This window comes from Procambarus clarkii, chromosome 20 (assembly GCF_040958095.1).
Source record: "Procambarus clarkii isolate CNS0578487 chromosome 20, FALCON_Pclarkii_2.0, whole genome shotgun sequence".
NCBI classification, from domain to species: Eukaryota; Metazoa; Arthropoda; class Malacostraca; order Decapoda; family Cambaridae; genus Procambarus; species Procambarus clarkii.
Genome location: NC_091169.1, coordinates 10,719,673 through 10,745,133, shown reverse-complemented (window position 1 = coordinate 10,745,133; position 25,461 = coordinate 10,719,673). Strand labels below are relative to the sequence as shown.

Here is a 25,461-nt window from a genome sequence, read left to right as displayed (position 1 = left end):
GTTGTGGGAGATTCCCAGATAAGGTATTTGGATAGAACGTTTTGTGCTAGAGATAGGGGGAACAGGTTAAGGGTTTGCTATCCCGGAGCTGGCATTGGTGATATTATAAACAACATGAATGATATTATGGCTGGTAATGGGAACAATCCCATTATTTGCATTAGCGTGGGAGGAAATGATGTTGGTCGAGTCAGGAGTGAGGAACTGATTCAGAGGTATAAAACAGCCATAGAGTTAGTTAGGAGCAAGGGAGGAATCCCGATCATATGTGGCATTCTTCCAAGAAAGGGAGTGGGAAATGAATGGATATCGAGGGCACTTGGTGTCAATTGCCGGCTGGAAAGATATTGCAAATCAAATGCATATTATCATAGCAATATGGAAGTTGTAGTGAAGGACCTGGTGACTCTAGTGGGAGCCCTGAGGACAGAGTTGGACTCTCTGCGGGAGGAGGTGCGTCAGCTTAAAAAACAACGAGAAGTAACGAAGGAGGAGACCAGCAGTAAAGGGACCTCGTCTTGGAGAGTTGCGAAAGACAGGGGCCTTAAGAAGACTTTGATAAAGCCGCCTTCAAACGCCATAGCAACTTCAAATTCATTTGACGTTTTGGAGGACGAGTGCTGTGGAGAGACTGTGGATCGCGCAAAAGGGAAAGCAACGAAGAGAAAGGAAGCGCAGGCCCCTCAGAAAGTAAAGGAAGTACCTAAGCAAACATTAGTTGTGGGAGATTCCCAGATAAGGTATTTGGATAGAACGTTTTGTGCTAGAGATAGGGGGAACAGGTTAAGGGTTTGCTATCCCGGAGCTGGCATTGGTGATATTATAAACAACATGAATGATATTATGGCTGGTAATGGGAACAATCCCATTATTTGCATTAGCGTGGGAGGAAATGATGTTGGTCGAGTCAGGAGTGAGGAACTGATTCAGAGGTATAAAACAGCCATAGAGTTAGTTAGGAGCAAGGGAGGAATCCCGATCATATGTGGCATTCTTCCAAGAAAGGGAGTGGGAAATGAATGGATATCGAGGGCACTTGGTGTCAATTGCCGGCTGGAAAGATATTGCAAATCAAATGCAATATCTTTCATAGACAACTGGGAACACTTCTATGGAAGAAATGAAATGTATGCTCGTGATGGGGTGCATCTATCGAGAGCTGGGGTTGTTGCTGTTGCGAACTCGCTAGAAGAAGTGGTTAGAGGTGTTTGTTTGGGTTTAAACTGTTAGTAGATAGAGGTATGGGAATTGATTTGGAGGAAGGAGGTAATAAAAGTATGTGTTTGTGGGAGAAAGGAATTGGCAAAACGATCAGGGAAAGAGAAGGTCCGCAAAATAACAATTCACTTAGGGTATATTACACTAACAGTAGAAGTCTAAGAAATAAAATTAACGAATTAAATGCTCTTGTCTGCACAGAAAAAATAGATATTATTGCACTTACCGAAACGTGGATGAATGTAGAAAATAGAGAACTATTAGCTGAATATCAAATATATGGATTTAAACTATTTCACACAGATAGATATATTAGACGAGGAGGTGGAGTAGCCATATATGTTAGGGACAATTTGAAATGTAGTCTCAAAGAGGGAATCAAAACAGAGCCACACACAGAAACTATTTGGATTGAATTAAACGAAAAAGCTAATAATATTATAATAGGAGTAATATATAGGCCACCAAATTTAGACAGAATGGAAGCAAAGCATCTATGGGATGAAATATCTAGAGCATCTAGATCTAACAGTATTTATGTCATGGGTGACTTTAATTTTAGCGGAATAAACTGGTTGAACAAAACAGGGAATAGTGAAGCAGAAGATTTTCTAGAATTAATTGACGATTGCTTTCTTACGCAACACATTAAGGAACCAACACGGGAAAATAATATTTTAGATTTAGTGTTAACTAACAGGGAAACGCAAATTAATGACATCGAAATAGGGAGTGAGCTAGGGAGCAGTGATCACAAAGAAATCAGATTTAGCATAGAATGGAATAGACCAGTAGGAGAAAATTCTGTTAAAGTGCCAGATTTTCGAAAAGCTGATTTTAATAGCCTAAGAAATTTTTTGGGTCAAATTGATTGGAAAGGCTTGGGTATGGGGTGTGGGCCGGTCTTGGAGCGAGACATGAACCCAGCGATAGGTGACTTAAATGGGGATTTCGATGTGGATTCAATATATAACTTATTTAAGAATATTCTAAACAAAGCACAGGAACGTAGTATACCATACAAATTGAATAGATCGTATACTAATGACCCAAAGTGGATAACAAAGAATTTGAAGAACCTTATAGGTAAAAAGAGAGCTTGGTACAAAAGGATTAAAAATGGGGAGGTCACTTTAGAACAGGAATTCGTACAACTGGTTAGAAATGTTAAAAAAGAGATAAGGAAAGCAAAAAGAAACTATGAAGTTCGCATAGCAGGGCAAGCAAAGACAAATCCTAAAGGGTTTTTTCAGTTATATCGTACTAAGACTAGGGAAAGGATAGGTCCATTAAAAACTGAGACAGGTCAAATAACAGATAGTGATGAAGAGATGAGTAGTATTTTTAATAAATATTTTGTATCTGTATTTACTAAAGAGGAACTTAACAATATGCCTTCAGCCGAACAAGTCTATGTGGGTGGGGACGAGGACAGGTTGACGAGTTTAGCAGTTACCAGGGAGGATGTTCTTAAACAAATAGTAAAACTCAAACCAAACAAATCCCCAGGGCCGGATGAAGTGTTTCAGCGATAGGTGACTTAAATGGGGATTTCGATGTGGATTCAATATATAACTTATTTAAGAATATTCTAAACAAAGCACAGGAACGTAGTATACCATACAAATTGAATAGATCGTATACTAATGACCCAAAGTGGATAACAAAGAATTTGAAGAACCTTATAGGTAAAAAGAGAGCTTGGTACAAAAGGATTAAAAATGGGGAGGTCACTTTAGAACAGGAATTCGTACAACTGGTTAGAAATGTTAAAAAAGAGATAAGGAAAGCAAAAAGAAACTATGAAGTTCGCATAGCAGGGCAAGCAAAGACAAATCCTAAAGGGTTTTTTCAGTTATATCGTACTAAGACTAGGGAAAGGATAGGTCCATTAAAAACTGAGACAGGTCAAATAACAGATAGTGATGAAGAGATGAGTAGTATTTTTAATAAATATTTTGTATCTGTATTTACTAAAGAGGAACTTAATAATATGCCTTCAGCCGAACAAGTCTATGTGGGTGGGGACGAGGACAGGTTGACGAGTTTAGCAGTTACCAGGGAGGATGTTCTTAAACAAATAGTAAAACTCAAACCAAACAAATCCCCAGGGCCGGATGAAGTGTTTGCTAGGGTGCTTAAAGAATGCAAAGAGGAGCTTTGTGACCCACTGTCAACCATATTTAATAAATCAATAGAGTCAGGCAGAGTGCCAGAGTTTTGGAAAGTTGCTAATGTGATACCAGTTTTTAAGAAAGGAGATAGATCACTTGCGTCTAACTATCGACCAATTAGCCTAACGTCTATTGTGGGAAAGTTACTCGAATCTATAATAGCAAATAAAATTCGTCTTCATCTTGAAAAACATAAATTAATAATTGAGTCGCAACATGGTTTTATAAATGGCCGTTCATGTTTAACAAATTTGTTATCTTTTTATTCTAGCATTGTTGAGGCAGTTGATAGTGGTAAGGATTGCGATGTTGTATACCTTGACTTTAGCAAAGCTTTTGATACAGTGCCACATGAAAGACTGATTAAAAAAATAGAGTCTCATGGTATTGGGGGTGCTATATTAAGCTGGATTAGGGCATGGCTATACCAAAGGAAACAGAGAGTTAGTATAAATGGAATCAAGTCAGAGTGGGAAAATGTTGTAAGTGGAGTGCCTCAAGGCTCTGTCCTGGGACCTCTGTTGTTTATAATATATATAAATGATTTAGATTCAGGTTTGAGTAGCAACATTTGCAAATTTGCCGATGATACGAAAATCGGTAGGGAAATTAATTCGGAGGAGGACTCACTATCACTTCAAGTTGATCTAGATAGGGTTTTGAAATGGTCAAAGGATTGGCAGATGCAGTTTAATGCTGATAAATGTAAAGTTCTGAGGTTAGGTAATGATGATAGAGTTACAAGATACGAGCTAGATGGTGTTGTGATTGCGAAGTCGGATTGCGAAAGGGATCTGGGAGTTATGATTAGTAAGAATTTAAAACAAAAGGATCAATGCATAAATGTTCGTAATACGGCAAATCGGACACTTGGATTTATTAATCGCAGCGTTAGTAACAAGACACCTGGTGTGGTTCTCAAGCTATATCTTGCTCTAGTTAGGCCCCATTTAGATTATGCAGTTCAGTTTTGGTCGCCATATTATAGAATGGATATAAATTCACTTGAACGTGTCCAGCGTAGGATGACTAAGTTAATTCCCCAAATTAGAAATCTTTCATATGAAGAAAGATTAACAAAACTTAAGTTGCATTCACTGGAAAGGCGAAGAGTTAGGGGTGACATGATAGAGGTTTACAAGTGGATGAATGGACATAACTGGGGGGATATTAATAGGGTATTAAAAGTATCAACACAGGACAGAACACGAAACAATGGATATAAATTGGATAAGTTTAGATTTAGGAAAGACTTGGGTAAATACTGGTTCAGTAACAGGGTTGTTGATTTGTGGAACCAATTGCCGCGTAACATTGTGGAGGTGGGGTCCCTCGATTGTTTCAAGCACGGGTTGGACAAGTATATGAGTGGGATTGGGTGGTTATAGAATAGGAGCTGCCTCGTATGGGCCAATAGGCCTTCTGCAGTTACCTTTGTTCTTATGTTCTTATGTTCTTATGTAACACAAGGTAGTCTGTCAGTCACTGTCTACCTGGACCGTCGTCACTGTTCCTGGAACACAAGGTAGTCTCTGTCAAACTCTGTCTTCCTGGAAAGTCCTTTGCTTGCTCTCTATTGACAATTAAACCAATATTTCAGACTTCTTAGAAGTCATTAATTGTCACAATAGGAGCCAATCCTACTTAATTTAAGAGAGGTTTAAGTGGAACTACCCCTATGGGCCACACTATGACACTCACCATACAATCACACTTCACCATGAAAAGTTATATCAAGATAACCACCAATGTATGGCCTCCAACCTCGGACAGACAAGAAAACACTGACCTTCTCACCTATAGATATAGATTGGATCACCAACACAAGTCAATTTATTTTAGGATTTGTTGTACATGGTTTTGTTTGGACCATAGAGTCTATGAACCAACACATTAAGGAACCAACGCGGGAAAATAATATTTTAGATTTAGTGTTAACTAACAGGGAAACACAAATTAATGACATCGAAATAGGGAGTGAGCTAGGGAACAGTGATCACAAAGAAATCAGATTTAGCATAGAATGGAATAGACCTGTAGGAGAAAATTTTGTTAAAGTGCCGGATTTTCGAAAAGCTGATTTTAATAGCCTAAGAAATTTTTTGGGTCAAATAGATTGGAAAGTCTTGGGTATGGGGTGTGGCCCGGTCTTGGAGCGAAACATGAACCCAGCGACAGGTGACGTAAAAGGGGATATCGGTAGGGAAATTCATTCAGAGGAGGACTCACTATCACTTCAAGTTGATCTAAATAGGGGTTTAAAATGGTCAAAAGACTGGCAGATGCAGTTTAATGCTAATAAATGTAAATTTTTGAGGCTAGGTAATGATGATAGAGTTACAAGATATGAGCTAAATGGTGTTGAGATTGCGAAGTCGGATTGCGAAAGGGATCTGGGAATTATGATTAGTAAGAATTTAAAACAAAAGGATCAATGCATGAATGTTCGTAATAAGGCAAATAGGACACTGGGATTTATTAATCGAAGCGTTAGTAACAAGACACCTGGTGTGGTTCTTCAGTTATATCTTGCTCTGGTTAGGCCCCATTTAGATTATGTAGTTCAGTTTTGGTCGCCGTACTATAGAATGGATATAAATTCACTTGAACATATCCCGCGTAGGATGACCAAGTTAATTCCCCAAATTAAAAGTCTTTCATATGAAGAAAGATTAATAAAGCTTAAATTGCATTCACTGGAAAGACGAAGAGTTAGGGGTGACATGATAGAAGTTTACAAGTGAATGAATGGACATAACAAAGGGGATATTAATAGGGTATTAAAAGTATCAACTCAAGACAGAACACGAAACAATGGGAATAAATTGGATAAGTTTAGATTTAGGAAAGACTTGGGTAAATACTGGTTCGGTAACAGGGTTGTTGATTTGTGGAACCAATTACCGCGTAACGTGGTGGAGGTGGGGTCCCTCGATTGTTTCAAGCGCGGGTTGGACATGTATATGAGTGGGATTGGGTGGTTATAGATAGGAGCTGCCTCGTATGGGCCAATAGGCCTTCTGCAGTTACCTTTGTTGTTATGTTCTTAGTGGGAGGACGGGTTGTCTGGGGAGGACGGCCGCTGCTTTAACCAGCCTAGTGTGAGGACGGGTTGTCTGGGGATGACGGCCGCTGCTTTAACCAGCCTAGTGTGAGGACGGGTTGTTGCATCTCGCCAGTTTAAAAGCCTGTGACTAGGTTGAGGACTTTTCGACGCCAAGACCTCTAATCAGTCGCTTTACTGGATGAAATTCATCCCTGGAGTTCCAGCTGTCTCAAGAGAAACTTCGGAGAGGACCAGCCGGGAACCTTTCCTCCGTCATTTACCCGATCCATCCTCCAAATATGACAGAACTCTACGACCATGGAAGGAACGGCCAAAATATGGACCGTTGGACTACTCAAAGTTCATGTTTTTTTCTACTGGAATCAAAAGGGTAAACAAAACTGAAACATGTACCTATTTGTTGCTAGATGAACAGGCCCATTAGAGGAAAGGAAACATATCTTACCATCACCGTCACGTCCAGGAATCGAACTCGAGATTTCCCGAAGACAACTATACTACGAGACCTCTAAATGAATATTTAATTCCCATTATTAAAGGAGGTTATTAATTAGCTTTAACGCATAAAACTGAATTTCAACGGTCATCAACGGTCGCCAACGGATTCCAACGGATTTTATAAGAATAAGAAAAACTTAAGAATAATGGTGACTGCAGAAGGCTTATTGGCCCATACGAGGCAGCTCCTATCTGTAACCACCCAATCCCACTCATAAACGTGTCCAACCCACGCTTGAAACAATCGAGGGACCCCACCTCCACCACGTCCCGCGGCAATTGGTTCCACAAATCAACAACCCTGTTACCGAACCAGTATTTACCCAAGTCTTTCCTAAATCTAAACTTATCCAATTTATACCTGGTGACTCTAGTGGGAGCCCTGAGGACAGAGTAGTGAAGGACCTGGTGACTCTAGTGGGAGCCCTGAGGACAGAGTAGTGAAGGACCTGGTGACTCTAGTGGGAGCCCTGAGGACAGAGTAGTGAAGGACCTGGTGACTCTAGTGGGAGCCCTGAGGACAGAGTAGTGAAGGACCTGGTGACTCTAGTGGGAGCCCTGAGGACAGAGTAGTGAAGGACCTGGTGACTCTAGTGGGAGCCCTGAGGACAGAGTAGTGAAGGACCTGGTGACTAGTGGGAGCCCTGAGGACAGAGTAGTGAAGGACCTGGTGACTCTAGTGGGAGCCCTGAGGACAGAGTTGGACTCTGCGGGAGGAGGTGCGTCGGCTGAAAGAACAACGAGAAGTAACGAAGGAGGAGACCAGTAGTAAAGGGACCTCGTCTTGGAGAGTTGTAAAAGACAGGGGCCTTAAGAAGACCTTGATAAAGCTGCCTTCAAACGCCATAGCAACTGATAATTCATATGACGTTTTGGAGGACGAGTGCTGTGGTGAGACTGCGGATCGCGCAAAAGGGAAAGCAACGAAGAGCAAGGAAGCGCAGGCCCCTCAGAGAGTAAAGGAAGTACCTAAGCAAACCTTAGTTGTGGGAGATTCCCAGATAAGGTGCTAGAGATAGATAGAACGGTTTGTGCTAGAGATAGGGGGAACAGGTTAAGGGTTTGCTATCCCGGAGCTGGCATTGGTGATATTATAAACAACATGAATGATATTATGGCTGGAAATGGGAACAATCCCATTATTTGCATTAGCGTGGGAGGAAATGAGGTTGGTCGAGTTAGGAGTGAGGAACTGATTCAGAGGTATAAAACAACTATAGAATTAGTTAGGAGCAGGGGAGGAATCCCGATCATATGTGGCATTCTTCCAGGAAAGGGAGTGGGAAATGAATGGATATCGAGGGCACTTGGTGTCAATTGCCGGCTGGAAAGATATTGCAAATCAAATGCAATATCTTTCATAGACAACTGGGAACACTTCTATGGAAGAAATGAAATGTATGCTCGTGATGGGGTGCATCTATCGAGAGCTGGGGTTGTTGCTGTTGCGAACTCGTTGGAAGAAGTGGTTAGAGGTGTTTGTTTGGGTTTAAACTGTTAGTAGATAGAGGTATTGGAATTGATTTGGAGGAAGGAGGTAATAAAAGTATGTGTTTGTGGGAGAAAGGAATTGGCAAAATGATCAGGGAAAGAGAAGGGCCTCAAAATAACAATTCACTTAGGGTATATTACACTAACAGTAGAAGTCTAAGAAATAAAATTAACGAATTAAATGCTCTTGTCTGCAGAGAAAAAATAGATATTATTGCACTTACCGAAACGTGGATGAATGTAGAAAATAGAGAACTATTAGCTGAATATCAATTAAATGGATTTAAACTATTTCACACAGATAGATATATTAGACGAGGAGGTGGAGTAGCCATATATGTTAGGGACAATTTGAAATGTAGTCTCAAAGAGGGAATCAAAACTGAGCCACACACAGAAACTATTTGGATAGAATTAAACGAAAAAGCTAATAATATTACATTAGGAGTTATATATAGGCCACCAAATTTAGACAGAATGGAAGCAAAGCATCTATGGGATGAAATATCTAGAGCATCTAGATCTAACAGTATTTATGTCATGGGTGACTTTAATTTTAGTGGAATAAACTGGTTGAACAAAACAGGGAATAGTGAAGCAGAAGATTTTCTAGAATTAATTGACGATTGCTTTCTTACGCAACACATTAAGGAACCAACACGGGAAAATAATATTTTAGATTTAGTGTTAAGTAACAGGGAAACACAAATTAATGACATCGAAATAGGGAGTGAGCTAGGGAACAGTGATCACAAAGAAATCAGATTTAGCATAGAATGGAATAGACCAGTAGGAGAAAATTCTGTTAAAGTGCCAGATTTTCGAAAAGCTGATTTTAATAGCCTTTGAAATTTTTTTGGTCAAATTGATTGGAAAGTCTTGGGTATGGGGTGTGGGCCGGTCTTGGAGCGAGACATGAACCCAGCGATAGGTGACTTAAATGGGGATTTCGATGTGGATTCAATATATAACTTATTTAAGAATATTCTAAACAAAGCACAGGAACGTATTATACCATACAAATTGAATAGATCGAATACTAATGACCCAAAGTGGATAACAAAGAATTTGAAGAACCTTATAGGTAAAAAGAGAGCTTGGTACAAAAGGATTAAAAATGGGGAGGTCACTTTAGAACAGGAATTCGTACAACTGGTTAGAAATGTTAAAAAAGAGATAAGGAAAGCAAAAAGAAACTATGAAGTTCGCATAGCAGGGCAAGCAAAGACAAATCCTAAAGGTTTTTTTTCAGTTATATCGTACTAAGACTAGGGAAAGGATAGGTCCATTAAAAACTGAGACAGGTCAAATAACAGATAGTGATGAAGAGATGAGTAGTATTTTTAATAAATATTTTGTATCTGTATTTACTAAAGAGGAACTTAACAATATTGGAGTTGGACTCTCTGCGGGAGGAGGTGCGTCAGCTTAAAGAACAACGAGAAGTAACGAAGGAGGAGACCAGTAGTAAAGGGACCTCGTCTTGGAGAGTTGCGAAAGACAGGGGCCTTAAGAAGACTTTGATAAAGCCGCCTTCAAACGCCATAGCAACTTTTAATTCATTTGACGTTTTGGAGGACGAGTGCTGTGGTGAGACTGCGGATCGCGCAAAAGGGAAAGCAACGAAGAGAAAGGAAGAGCAGGCCCCTCAGAAAGTAAAGGTACCTAAGCAAACATTAGTTGTGGGAGATTCCCAGATAAGGTATTTGGATAGAGCGTTTTGTGCTAGAGATAGGGGGAACAGGTTAAGGGTTTGCTATCCCGGAGCTGGCATTGTTGATATTATAAAAAACATGAATGATATTATGGCTGGTAATGGGAACAATCCCATTATTTGCATTAGCGTGGGAGGAAATGATGTTGGTCGAGTTAGGAGTGAGGAACTGATTCAGAGGTATAAAACAGCCATAGAATTAGTTAGGAGCAAGGGAGGAATCCCGATCATATGTGGCATTCTTCCAAGAAAGGGAGTGGGAAATGAATGGATATCGAGGGCACTTGGTGTCAATTGCCGGCTGGAAAGATATTGCAAATCAAATGCAATATCTTTCATAGACAACTGGGAACACTTCTATGGAAGAAATGAAATGTATGCTCGTGATGGGGTGCATCTATCGAGAGCTGGGGTTGTTGCTGTTGCGAACTCGTTGGAAGAAGTGGTTAGAGGTGTTTGTTTGGGTTTAAACTGTTAGTAGATAGAGGTATGGGAATTGATTTGGAGGAAGGAGGTAATAAAAGTATGTGTTTGTGGGAGAAAGGAATTGGGAAAACGATCAGGGAAAGAGAAGGTCCGCAAAATAACAATTCACTTAGGGTATATTACACTAACAGTAGAAGTCTAAGAAATAAAATTAACGAATTAAATGCTCTTGTCTGCACAGAAAAAATAGATATTATTGCACTTACCGAAACGTGGATGAATGTAGAAAATAGAGAACTATTAGCTGAATATCAAATATACGGATTTAAACTATTTCACACAGATAGATATATTAGACGAGGAGGTGGAGTAGCCATATATGTTAGGGACAATTTGAAATGTAGTCTCAAAGAGGGAATCAAAACAGAGCCTCACACAGAAACTATTTGGATAGAATTAAACGAAAAAGCTAATAATATTATTATAGGAGTAATATATAGGCCACCAAATTTAGACAGAATGGAAGCAAAGCACCTATGGGATGAAATATCTAGAGCATCTAGATCTTACAGTATTTATGTCATGGGTGACTTTAATTTTAGCGGAATAAACTGGTTGAACAAAACAGGGAATAGTGAAGCAGAAGATTTTCTAGAATTAATTGACGATTGCTTTCTTACGCAACACATTAAGGAACCAACACGGGAAAATAATATTTTAGATTTAGTGTTAACTAACAGGGAAACGCAAATTAATGACATCGAAATAGGGAGTGAGCTAGGGAGCAGTGATCACAAAGAAATCAGATTTAGCATAGAATGGAATAGACCAGTAGGAGAAAATTCTGTTAAAGTGCCAGATTTTCGAAAAGCTGATTTTAATAGCCTAAGAAATTTTTTGGGTCAAATTGATTGGAAAGTCTTGGGTATGGGGTGTGGGCCGGTCTTGGAGCGAGACATGAACCCAGCGATAGGTGACTTAAATGGGGATTTCGATGTGGATTCAATATATAACTTATTTAAGAATATTCTAAACAAAGCACAGGAACGTAGTATACCATACAAATTGAATAGATCGAATACTAATGACCCAAAGTGGATAACAAAGAATTTGAAGAACCTTATAGGTAAAAAGAGAGCTTGGTACAAAAGGATTAAAAATGGGGAGGTCACTTTAGAACAGGAATTCGTACAACTGGTTAGAAATGTTAAAAAAGAGATAAGGAAAGCAAAAAGAAACTATGAAGTTCGCATAGCAGGGCAAGCAAAGACAAATCCTAAAGGGTTTTTTCAGTTATATCGTACTAAGACTAGGCAAAGGATAGGTCCATTAAAAACTGATACAGGTCAAATAACAGATAGTGATGAAGAGATGAGTAGTATTTTTAATAAATATTTTGTATCTGTATTTACTAAAGAGGAACTTAACAATATGCCTTCAGCTGAACAAGTCTATGTGGGTGGGGACGAGGACAGGTTGACGAGTTTAGCAGTTACCAGGGAGGATGTTCTTAAACAAATAGTAAAACTCAAACCAAACAAATCCCCAGGGCCGGATGAAGTGTTTGCCAGGGTGCTTAAAGAATGCAAAGAGGAGCTTTGTGACCCACTGTCAACCATATTTAATAAATCAATAGAGTCAGGCAGAGTGCCAGAGTTTTGGAAAGTTGCTAATGTGATACCAGTTTTTAAGAAAGGAGATAGATCACTTGCGTCTAACTATCGACCAATTAGCCTAACGTCTATTGTGGGAAAGTTACTCGAATCTATAATAGCAAATAAAATTCGTCTTCATCTTGAAAAACATAAATTAATAAATGAGTCTCAACATGGTTTTATAAATGGCCGTTCATGTTTAACAAATTTGTTATCTTTTTATTCTAGCATTGTTGAGGCAGTTGATAGTGGTAAGGATTGCGATGTTGTATACCTTGACTTTAGCAAAGCTTTTGATACAGTGCCACATGAAAGACTGATTAAAAAGATAGAGTCTCATGGTATTGGGGGTGCTATATTAAGCTGGATTAGGGCATGGCTATACCAAAGGAAACAGAGAGTTAGTATAAATGGAATCAAGTCAGAGTGGGAAAATGTTGTAAGTGGAGTGCCTCAAGGCTCTGTCCTGGGACCTCTGTTGTTTATAATATATATAAATGATTTAGATTCAGGTTTGAGTAGCAACATTTGCAAATTTGCCGATGATACGAAAATCGGTAGGGAAATTAATTCGGAGGAGGACTCACTATCACTTCAAGTTGATCTAGATAGGGTTTTGAAATGGTCAAAGGATTGGTAGATGCAGTTTAATGCTGATAAATGTAAAGTTCTGAGGTTAGGTAATGATGATAGAGTTACAAGATACGAGCTAGATGGTGTTTTGATTGCGAAGTCGGATTGCGAAAGGGATCTGGGAGTTATGATTAGTAAGAATTTAAAACAAAAGGATCAATGTAGGATCAATTTTCTCCAGTAGGAGAAAATTCTGTTAAAGTGCCAGATTTTCGAAAAGCTGATTTTAATAGCCTAAGAAATTTTTTGGGTCAAATTGATTGGAAAGGCTTGGGTATGGGGTGTGGGCCGGTCTTGGAGCGAGACATGAACCCAGCGATAGGTGACTTAAATGGGGATTTCGATGTGGATTCAATATATAACTTATTTAAGAATATTCTAAACAAAGCACAGGAACGTAGTATACCATACAAATTGAATAGATCGTATACTAATGACCCAAAGTGGATAACAAAGAATTTGAAGAACCTTATAGGTAAAAAGAGAGCTTGGTACAAAAGGATTAAAAATGGGGAGGTCACTTTAGAACAGGAATTCGTACAACTGGTTAGAAATGTTAAAAAAGAGATAAGGAAAGCAAAAAGAAACTATGAAGTTCGCATAGCAGGGCAAGCAAAGACAAATCCTAAAGGGTTTTTTCAGTTATATCGTACTAAGACTAGGGAAAGGATAGGTCCATTAAAAACTGAGACAGGTCAAATAACAGATAGTGATGAAGAGATGAGTAGTATTTTTAATAAATATTTTGTATCTGTATTTACTAAAGAGGAACTTAACAATATGCCTTCAGCCGAACAAGTCTATGTGGGTGGGGACGAGGACAGGTTGACGAGTTTAGCAGTTACCAGGGAGGATGTTCTTAAACAAATAGTAAAACTCAAACCAAACAAATCCCCAGGGCCGGATGAAGTGTTTGCTAGGGTGCTTAAAGAATGCAAAGAGGAGCTTTGTGACCCACTGTCAACCATATTTAATAAATCAATAGAGTCAGGCAGAGTGCCAGAGTTTTGGAAAGTTGCTAATGTGATACCAGTTTTTAAGAAAGGAGATAGATCACTTGCGTCTAACTATCGACCAATTAGCCTAACGTCCATTGTGGGAAAGTTACTCGAATCTATAATAGCAAATAAAATTCGTCTTCATCTTGAAAAAACATAAATTAATAATTGAGTCGCAACATGGTTTTATAAATGGCCGTTCATGTTTAACAAATTTGTTATCTTTTTATTCTAGCATTGTTGAGGCAGTTGATAGTGGTAAGGATTGCGATGTTGTATACCTTGACTTTAGCAAAGCTTTTGATACAGTGCCACATGAAAGACTGATTAAAAAAATAGAGTCTCATGGTATTGGGGGTGCTATATTAAGCTGGATTAGGGCATGGCTATACCAAAGGAAACAGAGAGTTAGTATAAATGGAATCAAGTCAGAGTGGGAAAATGTTGTAAGTGGAGTGCCTCAAGGCTCTGTCCTGGGACCTCTGTTGTTTATAATATATATAAATGATTTAGATTCAGGTTTGAGTAGCAACATTTGCAAATTTGCCGATGATACGAAAATCGGTAGGGAAATTAATTCGGAGGAGGACTCACTATCACTTCAAGTTGATCTAGATAGGGTTTTGAAATGGTCAAAGGATTGGCAGATGCAGTTTAATGCTGATAAATGTAAAGTTCTGAGGTTAGGTAATGATGATAGAGTTACAAGATACGAGCTAGATGGTGTTGTGATTGCGAAGTCGGATTGCGAAAGGGATCTGGGAGTTATGATTAGTAAGAATTTAAAACAAAAGGATCAATGCATAAATGTTCGTAATAAGGCAAATCGGACACTTGGATTTATTAATCGCAGCGTTAGTAACAAGACACCTGGTGTGGTTCTCAAGCTATATCTTGCTCTAGTTAGGCCCCATTTAGATTATGCAGTTCAGTTTTGGTCGCCATATTATAGAATGGATATAAATTCACTTGAACGTGTCCAGCGTAGGATGACTAAGTTAATTCCCCAAATTAGAAATCTTTCATATGAAGAAAGATTAACAAAGCTTAAGTTGCATTCACTGGAAAGGCGAAGAGTTAGGGGTGACATGATAGAGGTTTACAAGTGGATGAATGGACATAACCGGGGGGATATTAATAGGGTATTAAAAGTATCAACACAGGACAGAACACGAAACAATGGATATAAATTGGATAAGTTTAGATTTAGGAAAGACTTGGGTAAATACTGGTTCAGTAACAGGGTTGTTGATTTGTGGAACCAATTGCCGCGTAACATTGTGGAGGTGGGGTCCCTCGATTGTTTCAAGCACGGGTTGGACAAGTATATGAGTGGGATTGGGTGGTTATAGAATAGGAGCTACCTCGTATGGGCCAATAGGCCTTCTGCAGTTACCTTTGTTCTTATGTTCTTAATGCATAAATGTTCGTAATAAGGCAAATCGGACACTTGGATTTATTAATCGCAGCGTTAGTAACAAGACACCTGGTGTGGTTCTCAAGCTATATCTTGCTCTAGTTAGGCCCCATTTAGATTATGCAGTTCAGTTTTGGTCGCCATATTATAGAATGGATATAAATTCACTTGAACGTGTCCAGCGTAGGATGACTAAGTTAATTCCCCAAATTAGAAATCTTTCATATGAAGAAAGATTAACAAAGCTTAAGTTGCATTCACTGGAAAGGCGAAGAGTTAGGGGCGACATGATAGAGGTTTACAAGTGGGTGAATGGACATAACAAGGGGGATATTAATAGGGTATTAAAAGTATCAACACAGGACAGAACACGAAACAATGGGTATAAATTGGATAAGTTTAGATTTAGGAAAGACTTGGGTAAATACTGGTTCAGTAACAGGGTTGTTGATTTGTGGAACCAATTGCCGCGTAACGTGGTGGAGGTGGGGTCCCTCGATTGTTTCAAGCGCGGATTGGACAAGTATATGAGTGGGATTGGGTGGTTATAGAATAGGAGCTGCCTCGAATGGGCCAATAGGCCTTCTGCAGTTACCTTTGTTCTTATGTTCTTATGTTCTTATATGCCTTCAGCCGAACAAGTCTATGTGGGTGGGGACGAGGACAGGTTGACAAGTCTAGCAGTTACCAGGGAGGATGTTCTTGAACAAATAGTAAAACTCAAACCAAACAAATCCCCAGGGCCGGATGAAGTGTTTGCCAGGGTGCTTAAAGAATGCAAAGAGGAGCTTTGTGACCCACTGTCAACCATATTTAATAAATCAATAGAGTCAGGCAGAGTGCCAGAGTTTTGGAAAGTTGCTAATGTGATACCAGTTTTTAAGAAAGGAGATATATCACTTGCGTCAAACTATCGACCAATTAGCCTAACGTCTATTGTGGGAAAGTTACTCGAATCTATAATAGCAAATAAAATTCGTCTTCAATTTGAAAAACATAAATTAATAATTGAGTCGCAACATGGTTTTTTAAATGGCCGTTCATGTTTAACAAATTTGTTATCTTTTTATTCTAGCATAGTTGAGGCGGTTGATAGTGGTAAGGATTGTGATGTTGTGTACCTTGACTTTAGCAAAGCTTTTGATACAGTGCCACATGAAAGACTGATTAAAAAGATAGAGTCTCATGGTATTGGGGGTGCTATATTAAGCTGGATTAGGGCATGGCTATATCAAAGGAAACAGAGAGTTAGTATAAATGGAGTCAAGTCAGAGTGGGAAAATGTTGTAAGTGGAGTGCCTCAAGGCTCTGTCCTGGGACCTCTGTTGTTTATAATATATATAAATGATTTAGATTCAGGTTTGAGTAGCAACATTTGCAAATTTGCCGATGATACGAAAATCGGTAGGGAAATTAATTCGGAGGAGGACTCACTATCACTTCAAGTTGATCTAGATAGGGTTTTGAAATGGTCAAAGGATTGGCAGATGCAGTGTAATGCTGATAAATGTAAAGTTCTGAGGTTAGGTAATGATGATAGAGTTACAAGATACGAGATAGATGGTGTTGAGATTGCGAAGTCAAATTGCGAAAGGGATCTGGGAGTTATGATTAGTAAGAATTTAAAACAAAAGGATCAATGCATAAATGTTCATTATAAGGCAAATCGGACACTTGGATTCATTAATCGCAGCAAGCTATATCTTGCTCTAGTTAGGCCCCATTTAGATTATGCAGTTCAGTTTTGGTCGCCATATTATAGAATGGATATAAATTCACTTGAACGTGTCCAACGTAGGATGACTAAGTTAATTCCCCAAATTACATAAGAACATAAGAACATAAGAACAAAGGTAACTGCAGAAGGCCTATTGGCCCATACGAGGCAGCTCCTATTCTATAACCACCCAATCCCACTCATATACTTGTCCAACCCGTGCTTGAAACAATCGAGGGACCCCACCTCCACAATGTTACGCGGCAATTGGTTCCACAAATCAACAACCCTGTTACTGAACCAGTATTTACCCAAGTCTTTCCTAAATCTAAACTTATCCAATTTATATCCATTGTTTCGTGTTCTGTCCTGTGTTGATACTTTTAATACCCTATTAATATCCCCCCGGTTATGTCCATTCATCCACTTGTAAACCTCTATCATGTCACCCCTAACTCTTCGCCTTTCCAGTGAATGCAACTTAAGCTTTGTTAATCTTTCTTCATATGAAAGATTTCTAATTTGGGGAATTAACTTAGTCATCCTACGCTGGACACGTTCAAGTGAATTTATATCCATTCTATAATATGGCGACCAAAACTGAACTGCATAATCTAAATGGGGCCTAACTAGAGCAAGATATAGCTTGAGAACCACACCAGGTGTCTTGTTACTAACGCTGCGATTAATAAATCCAAGTGTCCGATTTGCCTTATTACGAACATTTATGCATTGATCCTTTTGTTTTAAATTCTTACTAATCATAACTCCCAGATCCCTTTCGCAATCCGACTTCGCAATCACAACACCATCTAGCTCGTATCTTGTAACTCTATCATCATTACCTAACCTCAGAACTTTACATTTATCAGCATTAAACTGCATCTGCCAATCCTTTGACCATTTCAAAACCCTATCTAGATCAACTTGAAGTGATAGTGAGTCCTCCTCCGAATTAATTTCCCTACCGATTTTCGTATCATCGGCAAATTTGCAAATGTTGCTACTCAAACCTGAATCTAAATCATTTATATATATTATAAACAACAGAGGTCCCAGGACAGAGCCTTGAGGCACTCCACTTACAACATTTTCCCACTCTGACTTGATTCCATTTATACTAACTCTCTGTTTCCTTTGGTATAGCCATGCCCTAATCCAGCTTAATATAGCACCCCCAATACCATGAGACTCTATTTTTTTAATCAGTCTTTCATGTGGCACTGTATCAAAAGCTTTGCTAAAGTCAAGGTATACAACATCGCAATCCTTACCACTATCAACTGCCTCAACAATGCTAGAATAAAAAGATAACAAATTTGTTAAACATGAACGGCCATTTATAAAACCATGTTGCGACTCAATTATTAATTTATGTTTTTCAAGATGAAGACGAATTTTATTTGCTATTATAGATTCGAGTAACTTTCCCACAATAGACGTTAGGCTAATTGGTCGATAGTTAGACGCAAGTGATCTATCTCCTTTCTTAAAAACTGGTATCACATTAGCAACTTTCCAAAACTCTGGCACTCTGCCTGACTCTATTGATTTATTAAATATGGTTGACAGTGGGTCACAAAGCTCCTCTTTGCATTCTTTAAGCACCCTAGCAAACACTTCATCCGGCCCTGGGGATTTGTTTGGTTTGAGTTTTACTATTTGTTTAAGAACATCCTCCCTGGTAACTGCTAAACTCGTCAACCTGTCCTCGTCCCCACCCACATAGACTTGTTCGGCTGAAGGCATATTGTTAAGTTCCTCTTTAGTAAATACAGATACAAAATATTTATTAAAAATACTACTCATCTCTTCATCACTATCTGTTATTTGACCTGTCTCAGTTTTTAATGGACCTATCCTTTCCCTAGTCTTAGTACGATATAACTGAAAAAAACCCTTTAGGATTTGTCTTTGCTTGCCCTGCTATGCGAACTTCATAGTTTCTTTTTGCTTTCCTTATCTCTTTTTTAACATTTCTAACCAGTTGTACGAATTCCTGTTCTAAAGTGACCTCCCCATTTTTAATCCTTTTGTACCAAGCTCTCTTTTTACCTATAAGGTTCTTCAAATTCTTTGTTATCCACTTTGGGTCATTAGTATACGATCTATTCAATTTGTATGGTATACTACGTTCCTGTGCTTTGTTTAGAATATTCTTAAATAAGTTATATATTGAATCCACATCGAAATCCCCATTTAAGTCACCTATCGCTGGGTTCATGTCTCGCTCCAAGACCGGCCCACACCCCATACCCAAGCCTTTCCAATCAATTTGACCCAAAAAATTTCTTAGGCTATTAAAATCAGCTTTTCGAAAATCTGGCACTTTAACAGAATTTTCTCCTACTGGTCTATTCCATTCTATGCTAAATCTGATTTCTTTGTGATCACTGCTCCCTAGCTCACTCCCTATTTCGATGTCATTAATTTGCGTTTCCCTGTTAGTTAACACTAAATCTAAAATATTATTTTCCCGTGTTGGTTCCTTAATGTGTTGCGTAAGAAAGCAATCGTCAATTAATTCTAGAAAATCTTCTGCTTCACTATTCCCTGTTTTGTTCAACCAGTTTATTCCGCTAAAATTAAAGTCACCCATGACATAAATACTGTTAGATCTAGATGCTCTAGATATTTCATCCCATAGATGCTTTGCTTCCATTCTGTCTAAATTTGGTGGCCTATATATTACTCCTATTATAATATTATTAGCTTTTTCGTTTAATTCAATCCAAATAGTTTCTGTGTGTGGCTCTGTTTTGATTCCCTCTTTGAGACTACATTTCAAATTGTCCCTAACATATATGGCTACTCCACCTCCTCGTCTAATATATCTATCTGTGTGAAATAGTTTAAATCCATATATTTGATATTCAGCTAATAGTTCTCTATTTTCTACATTCATCCACGTTTCGGTAAGTGCAATAATATCTATTTTTTCTGTGCAGACAAGAGCATTTAATTCGTTAATTTTATTTCTTAGACTTCTACTGTTAGTGTAATATACCCTAAGTGAATTGTTATTTTGCGGACCTTCTCTTTCCCTGATCGTTTTGCCAATTCCTTTCTCCCACAAACACATACTTTTATTACCTCCTTCCTCCAAATCAATTCCCATACCTCTATCTACTAACAGTTTAAACCCAAACAAACACCTCTAACCACTTCTTCTAGCGAGTTCGCAACAGCAACAACCCCAGCTCTCGATAGATGCACCCCATCACGAGCATACATTTCATTTCTTCCATAGAAGTGTTCCCAGTTGTCTATGAAAGATATTGCATTTGATTTGCAATATCTTTCCAGCCGGCAATTTACACCAAGTGCCCTCGATATCCATTCATTTCCCAGAAATTAGAAATCTTTCATATGAAGAAAGATTAACAAAGCTTAAGTTGCATTCACTGGAAAGGCGAAGAGTTAGGGGTGACATGACAGAGGTTTACAAGTGGGTGAATGGACATAACAAAGGGGATATTAATAGGGTATTAAAAGTATCAACACAAGACAGAACACGAAACAATGGGTATAAATTGGATAAGTTTAGATTTAGGAAAGACTTGGGTAAATACTGGTTCAGTAACAGGGTTGTTGATTTGTGGAACCAATTACCGTGTAACGTGGTGGAGGTGGGGTCCCTCCATTGTTTCAAGTGCGGGTTGGACAAGTATATGAGTGGGATTGGGTGGTTATAAATAGGAGCTGCCTCGTATGGGCCAATAGGCCTTCTGCAGATGCCTTTGTTCTTATACCCATTGTTTCGTGTTCTGTCTTGTGTTGATACTTTTAATACCCTATTAATATCCCTTTTGTTGTGTCCATTCATCCACTTGTAAACCTCTATCATGTCACCCCTAACTCTTCGCCTTTCCAGTGAATGCAACTTAAGCTTTGTTAATCTTTCTTCATATGAAAAATTTCTAATTTGGGGAATTAACTTAGTCATCCTACGCTGGACACGTTCAAGTGAATTTATATCCATTCTATAGTATAGTGACCAAAACTGAACTGCATAATCTAAATGGGGCCTAACCAGAGCAAGATATAGCTGAAGAACCACACCAGGTGTCTTGTTACTAACGCTTCGATTAATAAATCCCAGTGTCCTATTTGCCTTATTACGAACATTCATGCATTGATCCTTTTGTTTTAACTTCTTACTAATCATAACTCCCAGATCCCTTTTGCAATCCGACTTCACAATCTCAACACCATCAAGATCGTATCTTGTAACTCTATCATCATAGCCTCAGAACTTTACATTTATCAGCATTAAACTGCATCTGCCAACCTTTTGACCATTTCAAAACCCTATTTAGATAAACTTGAAGTGATAGTGAGTCTTCTTTCGTGTTAATTTCCCTACCGGTTTTTGTATCATCTGCAAATTTGCAAATGTTGCTACTCAAACCTGAATCTAAATCATTTATATATATTACAAACAACATAGGTCCCAGGACAGAGCCCTGAAGTACTCCACTAACAACATTATCCCACTCTGACTTAACCCCATTTATACTAACTCTCTGTTTCCTTTGGAATAGCCATGCCCTAATCCAACTTAATATAGTACCCCTAATACCATGAGCCTCTATTTTTTTTTAATCAGTCTTTCATGTGGCACTGTATCAAAAGCTTTGCTAAAGTCAAGGTACACAACATCACAATCCTTACCACTATCAACTGCCTCAACAATGCTGGAATAAAAAGATAACAAATTTGTTAAACATGAACGGCCATTTATAAAACCATGTTGCGACTCATTTATTGATTTATGTTTTTCAAGATGAAGACGAATTGTGTTTGCAATTATCGATTCAGGTAACTTTCCCACAATAGACGTTAGGCTAATTGGCCGATAGTTTGACGCAGGTGATCTACCTCCTTTCTTGACGCACCGCTCCAGTGCAAGGTAAGTCCACTACGGGCTCACCATAGCCGGTGCTAATTGCCCCGCTCCTGTGCCAGGTAAGTTACGGGCTCACCATAGCCCGTGCTACTTGGAACTTGTTCCGAGTAGCTGAATCTATAACAACAAACAACTCCTTTCTTAAAAATTGGTACCCACAAATCAACACACATTAGTACCCACATTAGCTACCTTCCATGACTCTGGCACTCTGCCTAACTGTATTGACTTGTTAAATATGGTTGACAGTGGCTCGGAAAGCTCCTCATTGCATTCTTTAAGCACCCTGGCAAACACTTCATCCGGCCCTAGGGATTTGTTTGTTTTTTTTGTTTTACTATTTGTTTAATTACATCCTCCCTGGTAACTGCTAAACTAGTCAACCTGTCCTCGTCCCCACCCACATAGACTTGTTCGGCTAAAGGCATATTGTTAAGTTCTTCTTTAGTAAATACAGATATAAAATATTTATTAAAAATACTACTCATCTCTTCATCACTATCTGTTATTTGACCTGTCTCATTTTTTAATGGACCTATCCTTTCCCTAGTATATTTCATTTTTTCTATTTTTTCTATATATCGAACCTATTTCAGTTCGATATAACTGAAAAAAAAACTTTAGGATTTGTCTTCGCTTGCCCTGCTATGCGAACTTCATAGTTTCTTTTTGCTTTCCAAATCTCTTTTTTAACATTTCTAACCAGTTGTGCGAATTCCTGTTCTAAACTGACTTCGCCATTCTTAATCCTTTTGTACCACGCTCTCTTTTTACCTATAAGGTTCTTCAGATCCTTTGTTATCCACTTTGGATCATTAGTATTCGATCTATTCAATTTATATGGTATACTACATTCCTGGGTTTTGCTTAGTATATTTTTAAATAGGTTATATTTTGAATCCACATCGAAATCCCCTTTTACGTCACCTGTCGCTGGGTTCACGTCTAGCCCGCGCCCCGTACCCAAGACATTCCAATCTATTTGACCCCAAAAAATTCTTAGGCTATTGAAATCAGCTTTTCGAAAATCAGGCACTTTAACATAATTTTCTCCTACAGATCTATTTCATTTTATGCTAAATCTGATTTCTTTATGATCACTGTTCCCTAGCTCACTCCCTATTTCTATGTCCTTAATTTGTGTTTCCCTGTTAGTTAACACTAAATCTAAAATATTATTTCCCCGCGTTGGTTCCTTAATGTGTTGCGTAAGAAAGCAATCGTCAATTAATTCTAGAGAATCTTCTGCTTCATTATTCCCTGTTTTGTTCAACCAGTTTATTCCACTAAAATTAAAGTCATCCATGACATAAATACTGTTTGATCTAGATGCTCTAGATATTTCATCCCATAGATGCTTTGTTTCCATTCTGTTTAAATTTGGTGGCCTATATAAAACTCATATTATAATATTATTTGCTTTTTCGTTTATTTCTATCCAAATAGTTTCTGTGTTTCTGTGTGTGGCTCAGTCTTAATTCCCTCTTTGAGACTACATTTCAAATTATCCCTAACATATATGGCTACTCCCCCTCCTCGTCTAATATATCTATCTGTGTGAAATAGCTTAAAACCATTTATTTGATATTCAGCTAATAGTTCTCTATTTTCTACATTCATCCAAGTTTCGGTAAGTGCAATAATATCTATTTTTTTTCTGTGCAGACAGGAGCATTCAACTCGTTTATTTTGTTTCTTAGACTTCTACTGTTAGTGTAATATACCCTAAGTGAATTGTTATTTTGAGGCCCTTCTCTTTCCCTGATCATTTTGCCAATTTGTTTCTCCATCAAACACATATTTTTATTACCTACTTCCTTCCTATCAATTCCCATTCCACTATCTACTAACAGTTTAAACCCAAACAAACGCCTCTAACCACTGGTTCCAACGAGTTCGCAACAGTAACAACCCCAGCCCTCGTTAGATGCACCCCATCACGAGCATACATTTCACTTCTTCCATAGAAGTGTTCCCAGTTGTCTATGAAAGATATTGCATTTGATTTGCAATATCTTTCCAGCCGGCAATTGACACCAAGTGCCCTCGACAACCATTCATTACCAACGCTTTTTCTTGGTGGAATGCCACATATGATCGGGATTCCTCCCTTGCTCCTAACTAATTATATGGCTTTGTTAAATTTCTTTATCAGTTCCTCACTCTTAACTCGTCCAACATCATTACCCCTTGAACTAATACAAATAATGGGTTTGTTCCCATTTCCCGTCATAATATCTTTCATGTTGTCAACAATATCTCCAATTCCAGCTCCCGGATAGCAGACCCTTAACCTGTTCCCCCTATCTCTGGCACAAAACGTTCTGTCTAAATACCTCACCTAGGAATCTCCCACAACCAAAATTCGCTTATGTACCTCCTTAACTTTCTGAGAACTTTGAGGGGCCTGTGCTTCGTTGCTCTTCGTTTCTTTCAAAGGCTCACCACAGCACTCGCCTTCCAATACAGCAAATGAATTTGCTGTCCTTAGGGCGTCTGTAGGCGGCCTTGTCAAGGTCTTCTTAAGACCCCCTGTCCTTAACGACTTTCCACGACGAGGTCTTGTTAATATTGGTCTCCTCCTTCGTTTCAGCTGTCGTACCTCCTCCCATGGGGAATCCATCTCTGCTCTCAGAGTTCCAACTAGATTCATCAATTCCTTCACTAATCCTTCTATTATTGCTTAATAATGTTACTACAATCGGAGCTCCAGCTAACACAACCTCTCACTGTGACTGCACCTGACAGACTGATGTCAGGTTATCTGATTATCGAGCTAGAAAGTCCATGAGTTGCTTACCTGCCCAATTTTTTACTCCAGGAGCTCCCAGCACAACACCTTGACCATCCTGCGGGGAAAAATCAATATTGAATTTTATGTAACTAAGTTGCCTTTGTTTATTTTGGTTAACATTTGTTGGTGGAAACACTCGGGAATAGTGAATATTCGCACACTTACACACAAGCTAAGACACCTCACCTCTGTCTGTCTCTATGTCAGTCTTTGTCTGTCTTTCTGTGTCTGTCTGTCTGTCTGTCTGTCTGTCTGTCTGTCTGTCTGTCTGTCTGTCTGTCTGTCTGTCTGTCTGTCTGTCTGTCTGTCTGTCTCTCTCTCTCTCTCACATATTCTCTCTTTCTCTCTCTCTTATTCTCTCTCTCTCTCTCTCTCTCTCTCTCTTATTCTCTCTCTCTCTCTCTCTCTCTCTCTCTCTCTCTCTCTCTCTCTCTCTCTCTCTCTCTCTCTCTCTCTCTCTCTCTCTCTCTCTCTCTCTTTTTTTCTATGTGTTATTCTCTCCTATTCTCTGACCAATTCTCTCTCTTTCCCTCACTCACCTTCATTATGTGGGCAGAGAGTCCAGCCTGGCCCATCTGGTAGTAATAAATTACTTCCCCGGTAGACGGATCGACCACTCGCTGTTGCCCTGTTGCACACACCGATATATGCATGAGTACAGCAATGTGCAGCAGACCATATTCAGAATCAGTGGTATGGATTCATGAATACATGCATGGTTACAGGCAAGTATGGAGTAACAGATGCATG

At 38.8% G+C, this 25,461-nt stretch overlaps 1 protein-coding gene across 1 annotated transcript in view; it reads right to left on the bottom strand.

Moving 5' to 3' along the window:
• The window catches only part of LOC123749640 (integrin alpha-4), a 141,802-nt gene that overhangs the window by 70,916 nt on the left and 45,425 nt on the right, over positions 1 to 25,461 (bottom strand). The window contains exons 6-7 of the mRNA XM_069327961.1: positions 25,251 to 25,339; positions 24,718 to 24,766 (exon numbers count right to left, since the gene is read on the bottom strand). Of these exons, the coding sequence (XP_069184062.1) occupies positions 24,718 to 24,766; positions 25,251 to 25,339 (138 nt within the window). The remainder of the gene's footprint in view (positions 1 to 24,717; positions 24,767 to 25,250; positions 25,340 to 25,461) is intronic.